Source organism: Mesocricetus auratus, unplaced genomic scaffold (assembly GCF_017639785.1).
Source record: "Mesocricetus auratus isolate SY011 unplaced genomic scaffold, BCM_Maur_2.0 Super-Scaffold_100024, whole genome shotgun sequence".
Lineage (NCBI taxonomy): Eukaryota > Metazoa > Chordata > Mammalia > Rodentia > Cricetidae > Mesocricetus > Mesocricetus auratus.
In genome coordinates, this window is record NW_024429205.1 from 25,210,308 (window position 1) to 25,231,848 (window position 21,541).

A 21,541-nucleotide genomic window follows, 5' to 3' on the forward strand; every position below is an offset into this window, starting at 1 on the left:
TTTAGGACTCTTTGGGGTTATTTTTTTTAAACCCACAAAGCTAAAGACCTTCATTCTATGTTTTAATTTTGTGTAAAAGAGATTTTTTCTAACAATGTTTACTTTTAAATGTCTGAAAGGTGGTGGAGAGTAGGAAAGGGTGCAGGATTGGAAGCCACACCGGGGCTGAGCAGGTGACTCTCAGAGTGGGTGGTGCTGACTCAGCTTCGTTGTTTCTGAGTGAACAACCTACAAACATGAGCAATTAATGTGTCTAACTCCCACATTCTATAGTGTTACAGTTCCTGTCTGTTCGGAGTATGTAACTGTATTCACCAGAACACTGATGGAAATCACTTCATAATAACGCGTTATCACTTTCTATAAGAACAACACATAGTCGCTTGGACACAAGGGATTCATATATTCCTCATGACTTGTAGATCTTACTAAAATGCAGTTAAAGCATTAAGACATAGTGTGTCACATGTGTAGTCTGAGTCTCGGTTGTATTGTATTGTTTTTGTTTTTGCTTTTTTTTTTTTTTGGTGTTTTTCAAGACAGAGTTTCTCTATATTGTTTTAGAGGCTGTCCTGGAACTCACTCTGTAGACCAGGCTGGCCTGGAACTCACAGAGACCTGCCTGCCTCTGTTTCCTGAGTGCTGGGATTAAAGCTGTGTGCCATCAATGCCCGGTGGTTGTATTATTTTAAACAAGCAAAAATAGTTTGCCTCTATCTTGCAGTTTAAAAAATGATTTAGGGGGGCTGGAGAGATGGCTCAGGGATTAAGAACACTTGTTACTTTTCCAGAGGACCCAGGTCTGATTCCCAGCACCCACATGACAGCTCACAACTGTCTGTGACTCCTGTTCCAGTGTATCTGAAACCCTCACTCAGACATACATGTGGACAAAACACCAGTGTACATGAAATATAAATAAATAAGTTTAAAAAATGGTTTAGGAATAGATTACAATGAGCAAGAAGTAATGACCAAGGTTACTGTGGTAGAATCCCTTCACAGGGAACAGATTTTTTTTTCATTATTCTTTGTTTCCTACTTATGTATTTTCTGCTTGTATGTTTGTTGCTACTTCTATTTAATTTCTTTAGGTACATTTTGTTTTTAGTTTCTAGTCACATCAATAGGCCCTTAAACCACCACCTCTCAACTGTCTTTTATAATACATGTATTTATAGCTATAGACTTCCTCCTAAGAATGACTTTGGACTCTTGGTATTTTGTATTTTATCATCTGTACAAAAATATTCTGAAGTCCACTGCCATTTTTCCCTTCCACCAGTGAACTGTTTAGAAATAATTTTCTAAATCTCCAGACATCTAGGGGGTGTTTTAGCCATTTTTTGTTAAGTATGTCTACCTTACTATGCTCAGAGACCATACCCTAATTTACTTTAATCCTTGAAGTTGTTACGGCATAAGAAATTATCAACTTGAGGAGCTGCAGAAATGGCTTAGGGGTTAAGAGCACTGGGCTGCTCTTCCAGAAGACCCAGGTTCAATTCCCAACAATCACATGGTGGCTCACAACCATCTATAGTGGGATCTGATGCCCTCTTCTGGCCTGCAGGTACACATGTAGACAGAGTACTCATACACATAAATAAATCTTTAAAAGAAAAAAGAAATTATCAACTTCAGTAAATGTTCCCTAACACAGTGCTGGCTAATTTTGTCAACACAGCTAGGATTATCTGAGTAGAGGAACCTCAACTTCAAAAATGCCTTCATCACATTGCCTGTAGGCATGTTTATGGGTGTTTTCTTCATTAATGGTTGAAGTGGGATGGCCAAGCCCACTCTAGGCAGTGTTATACCTGGACAGGTGTGCTTGAGTTGTATTTAAAAAAAATAAAGGCTGAGCAGGTCATACAGAGCAAGAGCAAACCAGGAAGCAGCATTCCTCCATGGTCTCTCCTTCAATTCCTGCAACTGGTTTCTAGCCTTCAACCCTGCCCTGACTTCCCTCAGTGATGGGCTATCCATAACCTATATATATATAAGACAACTGAATCTTTTCCTATCCAAGTTGCTTTTGCTTTGCGTGTTCTATCACAGTAATAGGTAACAAATGTATATACTTGGGAACAAATGTATATTAGGTAGTTGTGTGTATCTATGGCAATTAGGGCTAGTTTGTAAATTATATTGTCCAAGCCATCAATATATCTAATAATGGTTTTGTTCATTTATTGTAAAAGTAACTGAGAAGAAGCATTGAGTAGTCCTCTGGTATTATTTTGGTCTGCTACTTACTTTAGTTTGCCAATTTAAATTTTGCATACCCTCAGACAACAGAATTAAATATAGAATAGTCAGATCTTTATAGTGGTTTGACCTTTTTTATTTTTTTGAAGTAACTTTCTTGTTTCTAAATACATCTTGCCTTTGCCTACTTTGCCTCTTATGAGGGAAAAAGTGTTTATCAAGTGTACATTCTGATTATTTGATGTCACTATTTGCAATATGGTAAAAAAATGAAGCAATTAGATCAAGAGCAATTGCAATACGTACTGCTTACAGTTGTTGGTTAAATATCCACATGGGTGTGGCTGGTGGCATTTGGATCACAGTAGACCCAGTGTTCTGAGAAGTCCAGGCTGAAGGTACAGCTGAGAGTCCTCAGATACAGGTGATATTTGCAGCTGTTAGAATGGACGAGGCCATCAAGAAATAGCACAGAGTGAGAACAGAAAGATAAGCCAACAATGAGCTTGAGAAACATCAATGTGTACCTGTCAAGTAATCAAGACTGTTTGAGGAGTGACCCAAAGATGGTTGTGAAACCCAGAAGCATGGGAGATGATGGAAACCAAGGAAGGAAAAGACTTTGAAGATCAGAAGGTGTTCAGCTGCATGAGGTACTGCCTAGAGTGATGTGAAGATGATTACCCAGGAACGAGACTCTGTGCCTGGCAGATTGGTGATCTTACAAAGAGCCCATTCAGGGGGAGTCTCATTTGTGGGATTCAAGCATCCAAGAGCAAATGAGAAATGAAGAAGGAAAAGTTGCGTGTGTAAAATCATTGAATGTCATGATTGGTGCGGAGGCAGAGAAATAGAGTTCTTTGGGAAGAGAGTATGGTGAAGAGGCTCTTCTTGACTTTGTAAGACTATGAGTATCCGGAAATGGTGGTTCTTGGGCAGTGATGCAATAGAGAGGGGAGGAAGTGGGAGTGGGAATGCAGGGGAAGAGGGGGAAGCTGGAAAAGCAAGTGGCTTAGAACCCAGGGACGGACGAGTTCAGAGGTCATGCCGTAAGACCCTTCTCATCATGATGCACGGTGACGAAATAAAGAGGTTCACATTGCCCTGGAGGGACGCCCGACACAACCAACTTGAAGACGGGTTAATTCTAACTCATGGTTTCTGAGGTGAATGGTCATTTCTGGCCTCAGGCTTCTGAGCAGAACATCATGGAGTCCGGAGCGTGGGGTAGAAGAGATTTTCACCTTGTGGTAGACAGGAAGCATCGAGAAAGAAACTGGAAGTAGGCCTAGGCAAAACATTTCCAAGGCCCTTCCTTGAGGTTCATCTTCTCCAGGCAGGCCTGTCTTCTTAAGATACTAAAAGCCTAGGTAATCTATTGAGCCTTGGACAGCAGATCAGTACCCATCCCAAGTATACACACGGACTTTGGACTCCCATTGAACAATGTGAGGTGCACTCTCACCCTGAACTCTTGGGGAAGGGTCTAGGCCCTGCCCTATATGAAATGACAGACTATGGACACCCCCATGGAGGGCCTCACCCTCCCTGGGGGAATGAGGGGATAACGGGGGGGGGATGGGGGGAGGGCACGGGAGGAGGGGAGGGAAAGGGAGAGGGACCTCGTACTGACTTGTGAAGCAACCTTGTTTCTTATCTAAATTTAAAAAGGAAAATAAAAAAAATATTAATAAAAAAAAGAAAGAAAGAAAGGAAGGAAGGAAGGAAGGAAGGAAGGAAGGAAGAAAGAAAGAAAGAAAGAAAGAAAGAAAGAAAGAAGAAAGGAAGGAAGGAAGGAATTAAAGCAAGGAAGGAATGAAAGGAAGGAAGAATTTTGCATCTATGTTCATAAGGGATATTGCTCTATAATTTTTTGGTTGGAACTTTGTATAATAGTGTAATAGGGTAATAGTGGACTCATAAAAAGAATTGGGAAATGTTTCTTCAGTTCCTATTTTGTGAATGATCTGAATAATGTGAGGACTGATGTTAGATCTTCTTTGAAGGTCTGGTAGATTTCCACTCTGAATACATCTGTCCCTGGGTGATTTTTGCTGTTGTTGTTGAAGATTGGTAGACTTTTAATTACTGCTTCTATTTCATTCAAATTTATGAGTCTGTTTAAATTGTTTATTTGATCTTGACTTAACTTTGGTAGCTCATAAATATCAGTAAATTCATCCTTTTGTTTTGGTTTTCAAGTTCTTTTGGTTCTCTAGATTTCATAAGTACCTATTTTAATATTCCTATTTTCACCTCTGTTTTTGTTAATTTGGATAGTCTTTTTCTTTTTGTTAATTTGGCTAAGTGTTCATCTTACATATTTTTCTTAAATAGTCAACTCTTCATTGATTTTTTTCTTACTTTTGTTTGTTTGTTTGCATTTCATTGATTTCATTCCTGAGTTTATTATTTCTTGCCATTTACTCTCTTTGGATACCAGTTTTTTCTTTTTGTTCTAGAACATTTAGGTGTGCCACTAAGTTGCTAATGTGAGAGCTATCCGATTTTTTATGTAGACACTTATTGATGTGAAATTGCCTTGTAGAACTGTGTTCATATGTCCCATAAGTTGGATGTATTGTGTTTTCGTTTTCACTCAATTCTAAAAAGTTTTCATTTCTTGTTATGGAAAAAAAATTAAAAAAATAAAAAAAACCATAAAAAAAAAAAGATACTAAAACCCCCTAAGTAGCACTGTGGGCTGGGGTTAAGAGTTTCACACACAAGTCTTTTGAGGGGAGGCACATTGTATTCAAACCATAACAATGTTTAAGCAGAAAGTTACTTGACTGAATATTTCTAGAAGTTTAATCATTTTGTTATTATGAGTAATAATAAGTCCGTGTTCATCCTAAGCATCTGAAAGCACAAAACCATTGTCCAGACAAGGCTGGATCGCAGACAAGAGAATGAAGATAGGAGCAAGAGATAAAACCAGCAGGACATGGTATTAGATTTGGGCAGAGTCAGAGAAGCCTTCCCCCCTTTACAGATTAGATCAGAGGATCTCAGCCTGTGGGCTGGGACCCTTTGGAGCTCGAATGACCCCTTTTACAGAGGTCGCCTAAGACCAGTGGAAAACAGATATTTGTATTATGATTCATAACAGTAGCCAAATCACAGTTATGAAGTAGCACCCAAAGTTATTTTATGGTTGCGGGTCACCACGACATAAGGAATTCTATTTAATATAGTTAAAGGGTCACAGCATTAGGAAGGCTGAAAACCAGTGGATTAGCTAATCGGGATTATATTTGTGGCTTTTAAGCTTGGTTTTTGACATCTGTAACTCTACGAGAGGAATTGGTGTAGTCTGCCATGGCTGACAAATATCAGAGTTTGGCTTAGCTTCTCTGGACCCAAAAGCTGCTTTCAGAAGTCAAGTAGGTGTCTAGTCCTGACATTTTAAAGTGAGTTCTCAAGTCAGTCTCTTCAGGCAGTGCATCATAAGGTGGGGGGCACATACAGGAGGGTCTCTCATTGGCCAGCCTTGTTTTCTAGAATTTCTGGCATCTTTCATTTCTTGTTGCAAATCTTAGACTTCTTCAGATAGATTTGTGAGTGTCAGTTCACCCACATGTTTTCTCCTGCCCTTCTCTCTTCTTCTGCTATTGGCATGGAAGTCAGACTATACAAAGATGTTGGTTTTTGCTGTTTTTTTGGGCTCACCCATTTCCCAGAACTAAATTATTACCCATAACACATAAGGACAATATTCTCCAGCCCTGTGGATATTGCCAAACCTCAGTGGACCTTTTTAGAAAGGTTCTACAATATCCTATTGTATTGTCTGGATGCTCTCCAAATCCAGTTTTTAATTTCCTATTGGCTAAATCTTATTTTTTCTTCAGGCCTGCTCTCATCTCCTGCTCACTGCCGGCTCCCCCTATGCTGTGAGAAATACCTTAATCTCCTTTGGGCCAGCAGCCATGCCATTTTCAAATTCCTTTGGACAGACATTCTGCTAACGTCTTTCAGTTCCGCTTCTTGGCTGGGGTTTACTGTCTTCTGGTCAACCCCCACTCTCTTCAAGAAGCAGTGTGAGGTCTGCAATTCTCCCGAGCAGAAGCCTTTGTCCCTTTTAATACAAGGCCCTTCATTCAGGTGACTGTTTTCCTAAAATGCTGGCACCAAACAATTATACCAATTGCAGGTAATCAGGAAGATCTCAGCTGAAATGGTAGGTCATTTCCTTCTGATGGAAAGATTGAATGATATCCATTCTAGCTATCAGCTTGGGTCTTCCGGAGACTAGCGCACCATTGGAAGCTGGTATGTGTTTTTCCAGGAGTCTCTTTGATAAATATCTTTGGAACCTACCGTGCTCTGGTTTCTAGGTTTCAGTAGGATGGTGCCTCTTTGTTAACACCTGTTTAAGGACATTAGTCATTAAGTGATGCCAGTGAGTGTCAGACGACATGGCTTGATCTGCGCCTTTCCAGTACACATGCTCCGTTATGCTTTTGTTGGGCTCACAGTGTGGTTCACTCATCACACGGAGTAACATTTTATAACCATCCCTGTAAGAGGCAAGCCCACATGTTGACAGAACCTTTGATAAGGGTTTAGAGGGCCAGTCTTTTGCCATCTCTACCACTGACTGTTTTTGTTACTTGTCAGAAGTCCCTCCCCTCTCCATGCTCCAGTTTTCTGGTTCTTAAAATGAAGAGGCCAATCTCCTTTAAGTCAGGAAGAACAATATGATTCATGTAATAACGCCCTGATAACATGAAAGATGTTTATTCCCAACATTGCAGCCACTATGGAGATTTTGTAAATGGCCAAGTATTATAAATGGTACTCCCCATGCCTACCATCGCCCTTGCTAGAGTATCCAAGTATTATAAATGGTACTCCCCATGCCTACCATCGCCCTTGCTAGAGTATCCTAGAGGCAGAAGGGTGGCTCATTTCTGAGACTTCCCCCCAGTACATAGATATGTCTCGCTTGGAAGTAGGGAGGAGAAAAATCTACAAAGTACAGATGTTAAGAGTCTGAGGAAACAGGCTCTCTTGTTCATAATTGAAAACAAAACAAAACTGAAGAATTTGTCTGAAAAAAGACCAAGCCACTTTCCCAACAAAACAGACAAAAATGCACCTTTCTTGTGATACACGTAGACTTTTCTGAGTGTGAAACCTAGTGGGACCATTTGTGTTTGCTGCCATTCCATTGTCAAGTTCTTTGAAGACAATTTTTAATTTTTTGATGGGCATATAAGCTGCCTGACCTATTCTCTTTCAGAAATTCTTGTTGAATCTTTCATGTTTTTCCCCTGATTTCACTGTTCACTTTACCAGTTTGAGAAGGTGAAGACTGGTTGACTTTTATTTACCTCTACTCAGGAACTAAAGGAGAGTTGGAGTTCTGTTTTACCACATACGTTTTGAAAATTTTTTGATAAATTTAAGAAAATATATTGACTCAGATGTGCAAAACCAGTCAACTGTTAAGACCTTAAAAGTGTGGACTTGACAACCAATGACACAATTGCAAATTCTAACACCAGCTGTTGGCAACTCTAAGCATCCTGGGCTGTGTTACATTTACCTTTCTAATATTTAGAGGCTTTTGGGGGGAGTGGAGTCAGTTTAGTGACCCAATAGCCTTGTAGGTGGTATTGTTTCTTGACTTCATTTACATTGAAACATCAATATTTACCTGTATTTTTCCCTGTAAAAAATATGAAGAACATATCTGTATGATAAATTAGTAGTTTTTTATGATACTATGTGTGAATTGATGACTGAGCAATCACTGAGCAGTCAATTCCTTAGATTACTAGCTTTGGGGGCAGTGTTGCTAGTGATAATTTCTATCGTGGCCCCTACCAGACCCATAAGGAAAATTGCTATAGCTATTTTGACACTAAACAAAGAAAATGTGATATTTTGATGATTCATAAATTAGTCTCTAGTTCCAAATTCAGCACCGGCAAAACAGAATGGTGCTCATCTATCCAGATAGATGATGGAAAAATAGATTTGAAACCTCACATCATCAAAGAAAGTGAAATAATTTTTATGTAGGCTATTAAAGAACTGAAGCTAAGGACTGGGGATCAAGCTCAGTGGGGAGCTCTTGCCTGGCCCTTCTGAGAAGTGAAACCAGTGCTGTCCTCCAGTTAAGATATTACCTCACCTCACTGTTGAAAACAAGAGACTGCAGAGTTGCATTATATCATTTTTATAAAATATGAATTGTTGCACCACTACTCTCCAGCAGGCACGTCACATTCTCCTTTCCTATTCATTCCAGTCCAAAATATTACTCATCTAAACTTGCGTGGTGAATCATTGTTACAGTAAACTGAGTCTGCAAGACGCCCAGTAATTCATAACCAGCTGGGCAGCTGGGGGCTTGTTCACCTTCAGGCCAGTTACTCAGTTCCTATGCTGGTAAACAGTAATGAGAGACCATTCTCTGCTGGAATTGCATGGAATTAATGAAAAGGAAAGCGAGATATCTAATTTTAAGAATCTGGACTGAGAAGCCAGAAGTAGCTGGATTCCCTTTCCTTCCCATTTCAGTAAAGAAATAAGTTGCTGGTGAGGGTGTGTTGAAGGTTCCCCATCCCTTCAAGCCTAATATGTGCATAGAAAAAAGAGACATGGCCTAATATCCGTCTCTGGAGTAGTTACGAGAGTGGCCACAGCGGAGCTGCCCCTTAGGCTGACTCTGGAAGGGTCAGCATGAGTTCCTGAGCAAAGATAGGCGGGGGAGACACAGTCAGGCAAGGAGTTTATTCCATCTTAAGGTCAGCGAGACTCCATTCTAGTTCACCCACGGGGCTGGAATTCAAATTGAGAAGACTATCTGAGAACAGCTACCACGCATGTAGCTGGGAACCAGATAACAGAAGCCTTGTGCTCCAGCCAAGAAGAGATGGTGAACATTTTAAGCAACGGAATGGCATGGATGGGCTTGTGTTTTCCAAAGAGCATACTAGCAACAGTTAGGTAGAGAGTGGATTACCACAGCTGTAAACCTGCGGGTCACCAGCCCTTTGGCAAACTTCTACCTCAAAAAATATTTACATTACGATTCAAAACAGTAGCAAAACTACAGTTATGAAATAGCAATGAAAATAGTTTTGTGGTTGGGGTCACCACAACTTGAGGCACTGTATTAAAGAGTCTCAGTGTTAAGAAGGTTGAGGACCACTGGGTTAGAGGGAGGGCAAGAATGGAGATATGGAAGCCACCTGGAGTATAAGGAGTATCCAGGAAGATAAGAGATAGGGTAGGGCAGCAAGAGGGAGTTTCAGAAAGCACAGCAGGAGGGGGAGGCTGGCGTTAAGATTTCTGGCATGAGGGTCTGGCTGGAATTGATGATGAAGGGTATATGGGAGAGACAGAGCTGTTGTTTGGAGGGCAGTGATATCAAGTTCATTTGTCACTGACATGTCTATTTGGTCTAAGATAAATGTTTCAACAGGACAGAGCTCAAGCTTTGAGAGAGACTGGGAGTCCGTCAGCATGTGAATGGTAGCTGAAAACTTGCTGAACTTGCAGCCCCCACAAGCCTGCAGTGCAAAGAGCAACACAATCTCTTTGACAGACGCCCACTTCAAGAATTCCAAAGTTAGCAGTGGCCCGTGTTAAGTGAGTCAGCGACAGGAAAGAATTCCTCCTCACGGTTACAATCAGTAAACCAGCCATAATCCCAGCTTTGTGTGGGCATTCAGATTGGTGCAATCGATTTGCTGCATTAGATGCCATGAGGAGGATTTGCTGGTTCAGATGTGAAATGATCGCACTGAGTTTCCTGTTCAGGTTAGGGAGACAGGATAGATGAAAGTGGAGAATGCAAATGAGAGAAAATACTCACCCATGTCAGGAAGAGGCTTGACATTCTCTGTTTAAATTCAGCTGTTAGGTTTGATAAAGGTGACGACAGAAAACCAAACAGAAACAGTTGAGAATAAGAAGTGTAGTTGGGGGAAGGATTGTGGTTGACAAAAGTCTTTCACCCCAAGGACTCTGGTAGTTGAAGCTTAGCATCTGGGAGGGGAAGATGGGGAAAGCTAGCATGCAGTAGATCCCAGGAATTCTGAGCCTGCAGGCCGTGGAAGGTGCATCAAGAACAATGTTCTTGAACCTAGGAAGTGTTCAAGGTATGGGTGGTCACTAGACTTAGAGGCCATGGGGCTGACCTGAGACTCAGGTATAATGGAATAACACTGATTGTAGCATCTGTGTTTCAGTGGGACAAAGTTAGGGAGATTTCAGGTCACTGGGGATGAAGAATGGCAATGATGGTGATGGTTGACATGTGACAGGTTCTTCTAGCATTTTATGTTCCTAAGGTAGTGCTTTGCAGAGGCTTGTTTAATCTTCGTAGTAATTGTTGGGACACACGGATATTGTATTGCATACCTTTGCCGTCATTCCTGAATACCGGATAAAGATGTGTCTGTTATTTCTATGCTCTCAAGTTCAGCTATGAGCAGCTTCAAAATATTTGACAAAGTCTCATCTGTGTTGAGCACATTCGGACCATCTTCTTGCTGTTAGCCCTGCAACAATGCAGTGTAACAACTGTTTGTATGGAATGTGCAATGCATTGGATGCCACAGGGAGTCTGTGGGATGAGCTGGGAATGGTGGCTCACTGGTAGAGTACCTGCCTGGCATTCATGGGGTCCTGGAATCTATAGCAACACTGAAAGAATAAAAAGAGGTATTAGAAAACATGAGAGTGGAGTGGGGTAAGAGAAATGTCTCAGTGGTTAAGAGCCCTTGCTCTGCAAATGATCTGGGTTTGATCCCTAACACCTTAGTGAACTCCATATAATCTATAACTCCATATTCCATGGGAACCTACACCCTCTTCTGACATCTGTGGGCACCAGGCACACTTGTGGCGCACATACATCTGTGCAGGCAAAACATCCATGCACATAAAAATAAACAAATCTAAAAATCAAATAATTTTAAGTATAAGAGAAGATGTGTGGATGTGGATAGGTGTGGGTTCTTTGCAAATACAGTGCTAGTTCATATGAAGGAATTGGCATCCCTGGGTTTGGAAAGCAATTGCATATGCAGAAGGATGGTAACATCAGAAAATAAGGCAGTGAGTGTAGACAATTCTGACAAGACATTTTGCATCAGTTCCAGAGAAGAGTAGCAGACAGAGGTGAGATTATGAGACAGCTTTTCCAAGTGATAAGAACACTTCAAAGGCAGTGTGGGGAGGAGCAGGGAGAAGAGTGACTGAAAATGCCTGAGAAGGATGAAGAGGTGGACCAGGGTGAGCACAGAGCAGTCAGGATGAGAGCGGCCCAGCTCTGAAAGCAGAAGGGACAGCTTTCGTGAAATTGAGAAAAGCAAGTTAAGGAAACTGTAATTTAATAACTTACATGTTCCAATTGAAATATGAGACAGCCGGATTTTATTCTCAGCAGTATCAGTGTTGGACAATGTGGAAAGGAAGTAAGAAAAGTTGTTGGATGTATCTTCTTTTTCTTCTGTCCTACAACTTAGCTCCATGGCTTCGGAAGAGAGATGCTCACTCTTACTAAGGTCCATTCCTCCCAAAGTAAACCTTGCTGTGTGGTGCTTAACTTGCCATTCCCTGTGTGATTTGTACCTGATCCATCATTTTACACTGAAAATAAATTCTTTTTCATGTATACTTAATTGTTTCTCCAAAACCCTGTGTATGGTGGGCTGCTGAGTTCTGAGGTAGAAAGAGCAGAGAGTGTGGTACCTGGAAATGTGCATGGGAGCTAATTAAAAATGGGAAGGGAAGGACTATGGACACGGTCCCTTGAAAGATGAAGAAGGACTCTAGCTAGAAGTTTGTTGTAAGACATTTTATAAGAACATGTTAATTAATGTGGTTAAGTGCAAGGTCACTGAGTGTGAGCTCCAGTGTAGGTAATCCTGTGGGGTAACTGGCATTTGGGATGGTAAGTAGCTGTAACTTGGTGACATGTAGTTTTTCTCATAAGTAGCTGGGCAGCCTGGCTCATCAGATCCTCTCTTTAACACAGTCATAGTCATCTACATGGCTGAGTAAACCATTGTTTTTACCCTCCTACAACTCCACAGTTGGAGCTTTTTTTTTTTAGCACTTACTATATCCCCTCTCCCTCAAAAGTGGTTATGAAAGCTGTATTTGAGGGGGTTGGAGAGAGATGGCTCAGTAGTTAAGAGCACAGGCTGCTCTTTCAGAAGACCCTAGCGCCCAGATGGTAGCTCCCAACCATATGCAGCTCCAGTTTCAGGGAACTTGATGCCATCTTCTGGCCTGCGTGGGCACTGCATCCACATACACGGGCACACACACACACACACACACACACACACACACACACACACGCACACACAGAGGCAGAAACTCTTCATACACATAAAAGTAAGTACGCATCTTTAAAAAAAAAACTGTGTTAAGATTCCCCGTTACCCAAGTCAGAAAGGCCATGATCGAGAAAACAAATACCAAATACCATGCAAGTATACAGTGGGTGAAGGGTGAGGATTCTTTATATGCTACCCGTGAGAATGTCAGCTAGTCCAGGCACTGTGGAAATCCACAGAGGTTCCTCAAAAACAGAACTATATGACCCAGGTAGGATGACTCCATCTATACCCAAAGGGCCCTAAGTCAACACGTGACATATTTGGATGTCCTTGTTTCCTGCAGCATTAGCTACAATAGCCAAGTTGCACAACCAGCCTAATTGTCTATCAACAGATGAATGGAAGAAAATATGGCGTATGACACAATAGAGTCTTGTTCAGCCACCCAAAGAAAGAAATGATGTCATTTTCAGGAATAGGTGGAGCTGGAGATTGTCATGTTACCTAAAATAAGCCAGGCTCAGAAAGAAAAATACCATGTATTTTCTCTCATATGCAGTATACACACATACATACATACATTATGTATATGTATATGTATAAGTATGGAAATGGAAGTAGAAGAATAACTGTTTGGAGGGGTTAATGGTCGGGTGGATACGAACAAAGAGCACGATATGCATCTACGGCATTGTTACCAGGAAGCCCATTATTTTGCATAATGGCGATATACCTTTAAAAAAGAAATAAGTTTTAAGAGGTGACAGCACTTTTGCCTGTAGGAAAACAAAGCTGCCTTTGAAAATAAACACTTGCAAACATTTAAAAAATACTGGTCGTGGCTTATTGTGGCAGTCATTTCATTGTGAAAATATCTCCTGGGGAAAAGTCAATGTTTTCTCATAGACCCCACTATTTTAGCTACTAAACCATTTTCATCAAAGCATTTTATTAACGTGTGTGGTGTTTTCAGAGTTCTTTTTGTGTAAACATGATCCTCCCGTCTAATCGTGCTGTAACAGTGCCTTTGCTTATCCATCCCATACCTGGTATTCATCGTCTGTTTACTCCTCTCTCATGTTCAATGTCTCTTTTTGCAGATATTGATGAATGTGTAAACAACACTGTGTGTGACAGTCATGGGTTTTGTGACAACACAGCTGGCTCTTTCCGCTGCCTCTGTTATCAGGGCTTTCAAGCCCCACAGGATGGGCAAGGGTGTGTGGGTGAGTTGTCTGCTTTTGTTTTGTTTTCTCCCCTCAGCCTGTTTCATATATCTCAACCAAATAAATGCTGTCAGAAATGGGCGAATTCAGGCAGGAAACTTCTCACCACGGTTTGCTTTTCATCATAGGATTTCAGATTGTGAAAATGTGTCCTCTGAAGGGGACAGGGACTTTAAGAGAGAATTGTAAGTTATTTAGGGTTATTTTTAAAGCACACCTGGTTAAGTCTAGCTGAGTAGTCTCTCCCAGGTAATGAAGTCTGTCATGTGGTACAAGCTGCCTGTCTTTGACACACACCTCATTAAGCAGCACGTTGAAGGATAATAGTGCCTGCACAAGGCTTCCGGGGAATAACCCCAGCACCATAATGCTTCTGATTGGGCAGTTAACTGTTACTGGATAGAAAGGGCTAGGAAGGCTCCCATGCCATCAGATGTCCCTAAGTGTAGTCCAACACAGGCTCACAGAGAAGAGCTCACATTTCAAATTCTGATCGGCTGTGATGTCTTCGAACTTGTTATGCAACACTCTGTTAAAGCAGTTTCATAGGGAAAGGGGGGAGGAGGAGTTGTAGAATTTCCAACTTCGCACATTATGCAGCCTTTTCTTTATTCTCCTGAGAAAAGACCTGTGTTTGCCACAAGGCAGGTGCCATTCCAGGCGAAGACAGTGTGACTTACTTGCTTTGGAAATTTGCCAGTCAAGCACCAGGTCGTTTACCATCCAGACCTGACCTGGACGATCTGTAACTACTTTTATGGTATTCGTTATGGAAGCTCAGTTACTTCCTAATTACAGGAAAACATTCAGGAAGCAACCATGCAGTTTTCACAAATTTGCATGAACAGTTGCCGAATCAAAAGCCACAGGTCATTATTTAGGAACTACAAGGGAAAACAGCTGTCCAACGATACAGCTAAGATTACCCTATGAGGCTATCTTGGGCGATGGAGACAGGCCTAGTGGTGCAGGCCTGTCATCCCAGCTGCTCTGGAGGATGAAGCCCAAGGATTCTAAGTAAGTTGAAGGCCAGCTTGGGTAACAAGACCCTGTTTTAAAAAATCAAAATTTAACAAATAAACATAGTTTACCAATGGAACGTGTACCTAAAATATAAGAGGACTGCCTATGCTCAGTCCCCGGTAGCAAGAAAATACTGGTGGGGTTTGTTTATCTTCTCACTCACCGGTCTTGATGTGAGCTCCTCCTGGCTTCCTCAGCTTTCCTATGCCAGTAACGTTAGGCTGCTTGTGGTTGGCCATACCACTGGTCACTCGCTTGGCTGTCACTTGCTCCTTCCGCTGTGGTTAATCTCCCCTGGGCATGACATTTGATCTACAGCAAGGGCTCAGTATGTGCTATTTGCTTGTTTAACACTGAAATAGCAAATGTTGACTCCACAGGGCTCCAAAGTCCCTGTTTACTGGTCATTCTAAAGGCACTAATACGTGTGCCTGAACTGTATTGATTTTCCAGTCTGGCACATAGAGCACCACCACTCTTAGAGAATGGGTGATGGCTGTTGTTTTGATAAATTCAGTACATTTTTTAAAAATCATTGTTTAAGAGGTATTAACTAGGGACTGGTTAAAAGCCCTGGCTGCTCTTCCAGAAGAAATGGGTTCAATTCCAGCATCCACATGATGGCTCACAACCATCTGTAACTCTAGTTATTTGACACCTGCTTCTGGTCTCTGAGGGCACCAGGCATCTACATGGTGCACAGACATGCATGCAAGCAAAACATCCATACACATAAAATAATTATAATCAAAATTTTAAAGGAGATATTAGCTGAGTACCTATTACATGTACTTCTCCTCAAAGAGTATCACATAACATTTCAGAGATGAAATCGTGGATCCGGTCTCTGGTTGTTCTGTTTCCTCTTACCTGGGCCTGTTCCCATCCCCCATCATCTGTTCATCATTGGAATCTGGGTTCAAATGACGGCTCTCTAATATACCCCTGCATGGCAGAATCATTATTGCATGCTTTTTCGGAGGTGTGTTCCTTTAATTCTCCGCATTTTCTGCTTGTAGGATTTTTCTTACTAATTTCTCTGACTTGACTCTAACTTCTATAAAGGCAGGAGCTGGGCCAGCCTGACTCAACCACCCCCACATGGGGACCCTAAGGCCCTGGCCTGCTTGAGTAAGCTCAGACATACATCTTGGTCAGATGAATGCAGTCTGGAAGGAGAGCTTTCGATAGCCAGTCTGGTGGTATAAGCTGGAAACTACAATTTCATTTCATATTATGTACCTAAAATTAGCAAATGTGAACCAGCCAATTTCTAAAGTCAACTTTTCTGATGGAAATTATGACCATGCTGATTAAAGACTTCAAGCCCACTTTGCTTTATGATACCACATCTTTTTATAAGTGAAACTCAGGTTATTGGGTTTAAATCGGTCTATGGACAAGTGAAATGGAAAAACTAGGTAATGGTCTGAAACTTCAAGATCCACAAGCCTGTCCAAAACAAACAAAACAACCCCTCCCCCCAAAAAACACAAAACAAACTAGGTATACAAGTGAAAACAGGCAGTTTTTTCCCACTCCTGGATGAGTTGGGTAATTGCTTGCATTTTGAAATTTGTAAAGATTCTCAGGGTGTGACTATGAAAGCTGGTATTTTTACGTGTTAATTCCAACGAGCTGTGAGTAACTCAGGGTGGAGTTGGGTACTTTGCTGACTGAGGAGGTCACCAGTAAAACTTTTTAGGAACAGAAAGAGAAATAGCCTTTCTTTGGGGCCTATAAACTACAGATTTGGGTTAAGCAAAACTGTTGACTTTGCTTTAATTATATGGATTTATGTATAGGCAAAGGAAACATTCGTCAAGGTAGAGGTTATTCTGGGGACATCCACAGAATAAGGAAAGACAGTGGAATTGGTCACTAGTTATTGGACCAATTGGTTTCACCTGACTGATCAATGTTCCCTGATGAATATTCACTTGTGCCTGTGATCCAAAGTCTATTGTTAATTTAGGCTGAAATATGTTTTCTGACATGGAAGTATGTTTTCAAAACCTTGCATCTTAAAATCTAAGTTCAGGTCGCCCAAATGCCGATGCTTCTGGCTTTTCCTTGAATTACAATCCAGGAGTAGAGCTTTGGGTCCCTTATGTGTTCAATTTGCCGACAAGCCAGGAGGACAGTGCCGCATAGTCAAAGGGGTTCATGCTATGCTCCCCAAAACTAGAACTGACGTTCAGAACTGTATCCTTTTTTTTTTTTTTTGCACCGTCCTTTCATTCCCTACCAAATTGTCCAGCTCTGCCTGCAGGACTCCTTTCCTGGGTAGGATGGAGCTGAGGGCTTGCCGGAAGTCGGCTTACTTCCAGCAGCCACCGCTGGCCTTGGCACCGCAGGTAAAGAGCTGTCAGGAGACACACACATCTTACTCGATCTCCACTCCCTTTCCCAGATGTGAATGAGTGTGAGCTGCTCAGTGGTGTATGTGGAGAGGCTTTCTGTGAAAACGTGGAAGGGTCCTTCCTGTGCGTATGTGCGGACGAGAGCCAAGAGTATAGTCCCATGACTGGGCAGTGCCGCTCCCGGGCCACCGAAGGTAAGTCTCAGGGGCACTGTGCAAGGGTTGGAGGGTGTCTCTGAAAATGGGGCTGACCCAGGCCTAGGCTAGACCTGGAGGTGAATGAGACAGGACATGTCCTGACACAATCCTGCCTCTGGAAATGCCCTAGTTCCTATTACTGTGATGAAACACCGTGACCAGAGCATCACGGGAGGAAGGGGTTTGCTTCAGCTTATGACCAAAGCATCACGGGAGGAAGGGGTTTGCTTCAGTTTATGACCAGAGCATCACGGGAGGAAGGGGTTTGCTTCAGCTTATGACCAGAGCATCACGGGAGGAAGGGGTTTGCTTCAGCTTATACTTCCAGGTATCGATGCATGAATGGAGGAAGTCAGGGCAGGGACTTGGAGGCAGGAGCTGACGCAGAGACCATAGAGGAGTGCTGCTTCTTGGTTTGCTCCTCATGGTTTGTTCAGCCTTTGGAGACATTTCGGTAATTTAGGTTCCTTCCTCACAGATGACTTCAGCTTGCGTCAAATTGGCACAGGTAGCTTCCATATTCTTCTTATGCATTATCAGTAAAATGAGATGCAGGTGACGGCTGTTGTGGTTAAGGGGCTTCCAGTGTTCTTTCCAACCCAGAAGCACCATGCATAAAGGATTCAAGATGATGAGGACATTTGCTGGGAATAGCCTAAAATCTAGAATGCTATCAGCTGGTGTTTAACATGGCTTCAGCTCACCAAGTTACATAAGCTTCCTTTCTTGGCTCTTGGGGAAGCTTGTCCTGATGCTTCATTAAATTAAAAGCAACATACTGGCCTCTCAGGGTCTACAAAGACTTCCACTCGGAATTCTTGAGACTTTTGCCAGAAGCTGGCCCTTAGAGAGTTCCTATGTTTACATTTGCTTAAAATTTGATTTAGGCCATGTTGTCACTGAATAAATTGAAATGGAGAACTGACAGCCTTCCAGATAAATTAATCACCTTCCAGATTGAAGGTCACCCTTTTAGTTGGTGCCACGTAGCTGTCACTTGGTTGTGTGTGTGGGTTTTTTTGTTTGTTTGTTTTGCTTTGTTTTTTATGAAGCAAAAGACCAATAGGTCCCCTGTGAGCCAAATAAAATGACATGTGGGCTATTTTACTTTCTGGTTAAATCTCAGTGTTATCTATCCATCATCTCATAACTGATTTTACTATTCAAGTAGAGGAGACACTTGTTCTGTGTAAAATAATTATTTTTGTATGTCATGGGGAATGAAGTGTGACATATTTTTATCCATACATGTTTCTCAACGATCAAATGTGGAAAGGGAAAGGGTACAGAATTAATTGGACACTGATTTAAACATATCATTTAAAGGGACAGTGGCAGGTTACCACTGAGAGAGGGTTGCTGTTCAGTCTAGTAACCACTTTCAGGAAACCTATATGGTAAAGGCTTTTACTTAGTTGTAACCTACAGCACCAAAAACCAAAATGAAAGTCTGGTTAGCCTTAAATAACGGCACTGCCCATTTCTTCTCTGTCCTTGGTTCCATTTCCAGAGTAAAGCCTTACCCACAATGTTATTTGAAATGCATTAACACAGCACATATTATGTTACAGCATCATTCATCTCTATGAAGAGTGGTAGTCGTGGTGAAAGTAAATGCATATCATACAATGTTAAATAAAAAAGGTATTCCAAAGATGATGCTCTATAGAGGGAGGGGTGAGAACATATGAAAAGATAATCATAGACGTTTCTGGAAATTTTAGAGGTTTTTCCATATTATCTATAATTTTTTAAATGGGAAAGCCAGAGTCTAGTTCACCCACCTCTTCCTAGCTGTGTAAATATGGTTAGCTCAATATCATTGTGTTTGGGGTTCTCATCTATAAAATAGGTAGAGATGTTTCATTTACTTCACAGAACTCTGTAAATTTTGAGTGAAATCATATAGTCAGTGTCACTTGTGAATGGTAAGTACAGTATGAAGTGTTGCAGTGAGCTGTATCCCAGATATATGAGGGAAATCTATGTCCTTGTGTGGTCTGTTCTTAAAGAATGGACATTTTCAACTACAATTGTTTTTTCTAGAATGTTTTAATAGCATCAAGAAGTGATTCATTTATGTCACAATTAGAGTACATGTCTAGAGCCTAAAATTTCGTATTTCTTTTTTTAAAAGTATTTTCTTGTGTGTGTGTATGTGTATGTGTGTGTGTGTGTGTGTGTGATTGTGTAGGGTGTGGGGGGTGTGTAGTGGGTGTGTGGGTTGTGTGTGTATGTGTGTATAGGGGTGTGTGTGTAGGGTGTGGGGGTATAGGGTGTGTGTGTGTGTGTGTGTGTGTACAAGGTTGGTGTGAAGAATCATTTTCCATTGCTCTTACACATTATTCATGGAGGAGGACTCTCTTGGTAGTCTTGCTAGCCATCATGCCCTAGTGATTGCCATCTCTGCATACTGAGGTTGAAATTACAGGTCACTCACTGCTTGGGTTCTGGGGCCTTGAACTAGACCCTCAAGCTTGCCTGGTAAGTGCTTTAACCACTGAACCGTCTCCTCAGCTTTTTTCCCCATTTAGACTAGAGATTAAGAAAGCCTTCTTGGTATCACAAGGTAATCAGAACCAGTAGCTTACTGTCAACTGTATTCTACTATTTCTGTGTGTGTGTGTGTGTGTGTGTGTGTGTGTGTGTGTGTGTTATGTGTTACATATGTGCAGGGGGAAGTATGTGTTGTGTATGTGCAGGGAGAAGCCAGACAATAGCATGTTGTCTCCCTCCCTCCTTCTCTTTCTCTCTCTCTCTCCCTCCCTTCCTTCCTTATTCTTTCTTCCTTTTTTTTAATTTCTGAGACAGGGTTTCTCTGTATAGCCCTGGCTGTCCTGGAACTTGCTCTGTAGACCAGGCTGGCTGCAAACTCAGAGATCCGCCTGCCTCTGCCTAAGGTATGCACCCCCACCCCCTGCCAGCACACAGCACCTTCCTCTGAGAGCATTGGCCCACATCTGCTTTGGAGGTTGTCCTGTGGCCGAGTCCCCACCTGTGCTTTACTTCTGCTCATCACAGTCTACTCGATGGTTTTGTTGGCCATCTCTCTTTCCACCGAGAAGTCAGAGCTATCTGCCCCTGTATCGACCCTTAGGGGCGTGCAAATGGCAGCTGCTTCCACACAACCATCTCCCACTAACAGCCCACACCACTAGATGAGCATACCTTTTCCATCCCAGAGTTTGCTATAAATTAGGTCTAAACAGGTATAAATCTGTGTCTCTCATGAAGCTTTTTGGAAACTGTACTTGTTACTTCAAATGTGGCCTTGTTGGCATGGTCCAGGACTCTCACTTCTGATGCCTGTCCCTTTGGTCCAGATGAGCCTGTGCTGGTGTGACCTCTGCTTTTCCCTGCCTCTCGGGATGTGCCTCCCGCTCACAGTCATCCTAGGGTGCCCTTCTCCCAGGCTTCTTCTCCATACAACCCTGCTTTGTCGGGACTTTGCTCCTTCATCTGTTTCTGCTCATTTTTCTCCTCACCTTTTCCAGTTTCTGCTAATGCGGCCGATGTTTTCAGCCTACCTTCTCTTCAGCCTGTAGCTCTCTTTCACACTCCCCTTCCCCAGCAAGCTGTGTGCACTGGGCTGCCTTTACCAGAACAAACAAAACCCAAACAAAACGGCCTAACAGAAAGCCCATGCCCATTAGCAGTGCAGTAGGTCATTTATGGCCAATGTTTTAGGCATCATCTTTCCAGTGACTTCTTAGGTCTCCATCAGAAAACAACAACAAGAACTTTATCCATTGTGACAATTGCTTGTCCTGTGCTTTTAAAATGCTAGGTCCTCCGGTAGTTCTCTCAGAACGCTGCCAAGCTACTCCAGCACCTGCGCAAGGACAGCCATACTCCCCACCTGACACACCACTGTTCACCCATTAAATCATTTCTGGACCATTCTCACCTCTCAGGGTCACAGTCTACGGGGTTATTGACCAGATATCCTAATTAGCACCCAGTTTCCTAGCTGAAATGCCTTCTGTTGACACCCCCACACCCCCACACCCCCGCATTCTACCCACACAAATACAGGAACGGTTTATTTTTATGCCCAATCATACCCTGATATGGTGGGGGTTTTTTTTCTTCTTAATCCATCTTTCAAAAACTAAACTGAACTGTCACTTCTGCCAGGCAGCCTTCTGTGATAGCCTTCTCTGGGCTGCTCTTTGCCAGTGCGGAGACTTAGGTGTGACTTATGTCTG

The 21,541-nt window shown here is 42.1% G+C and overlaps 1 protein-coding gene across 13 annotated transcripts in view; it reads left to right on the plus strand.

The window, feature by feature from the left end:
• Ltbp1 (latent transforming growth factor beta binding protein 1) overlaps positions 1 to 21,541 on the plus strand; it is a 375,435-nt gene that overhangs the window by 317,737 nt on the left and 36,157 nt on the right. For 9 of the 13 annotated variants that reach the window (XM_040730932.1, XM_013116005.3, XM_005073588.4 and 6 more), the window contains 2 exons: positions 13,625 to 13,750; positions 17,187 to 17,330. The exons of 1 other annotated variant lie outside the window; for it this stretch is intronic. In XM_040730932.1, coding sequence (XP_040586866.1) covers positions 13,625 to 13,750; positions 17,187 to 17,330 — 270 coding nt within the window. The remainder of the gene's footprint in view (positions 1 to 13,624; positions 13,751 to 17,186; positions 17,331 to 21,541) is intronic. 3 more of the 13 variants (XM_021229273.2, XM_021229276.2, XM_021229278.2) reach the window with 1 other exon arrangement.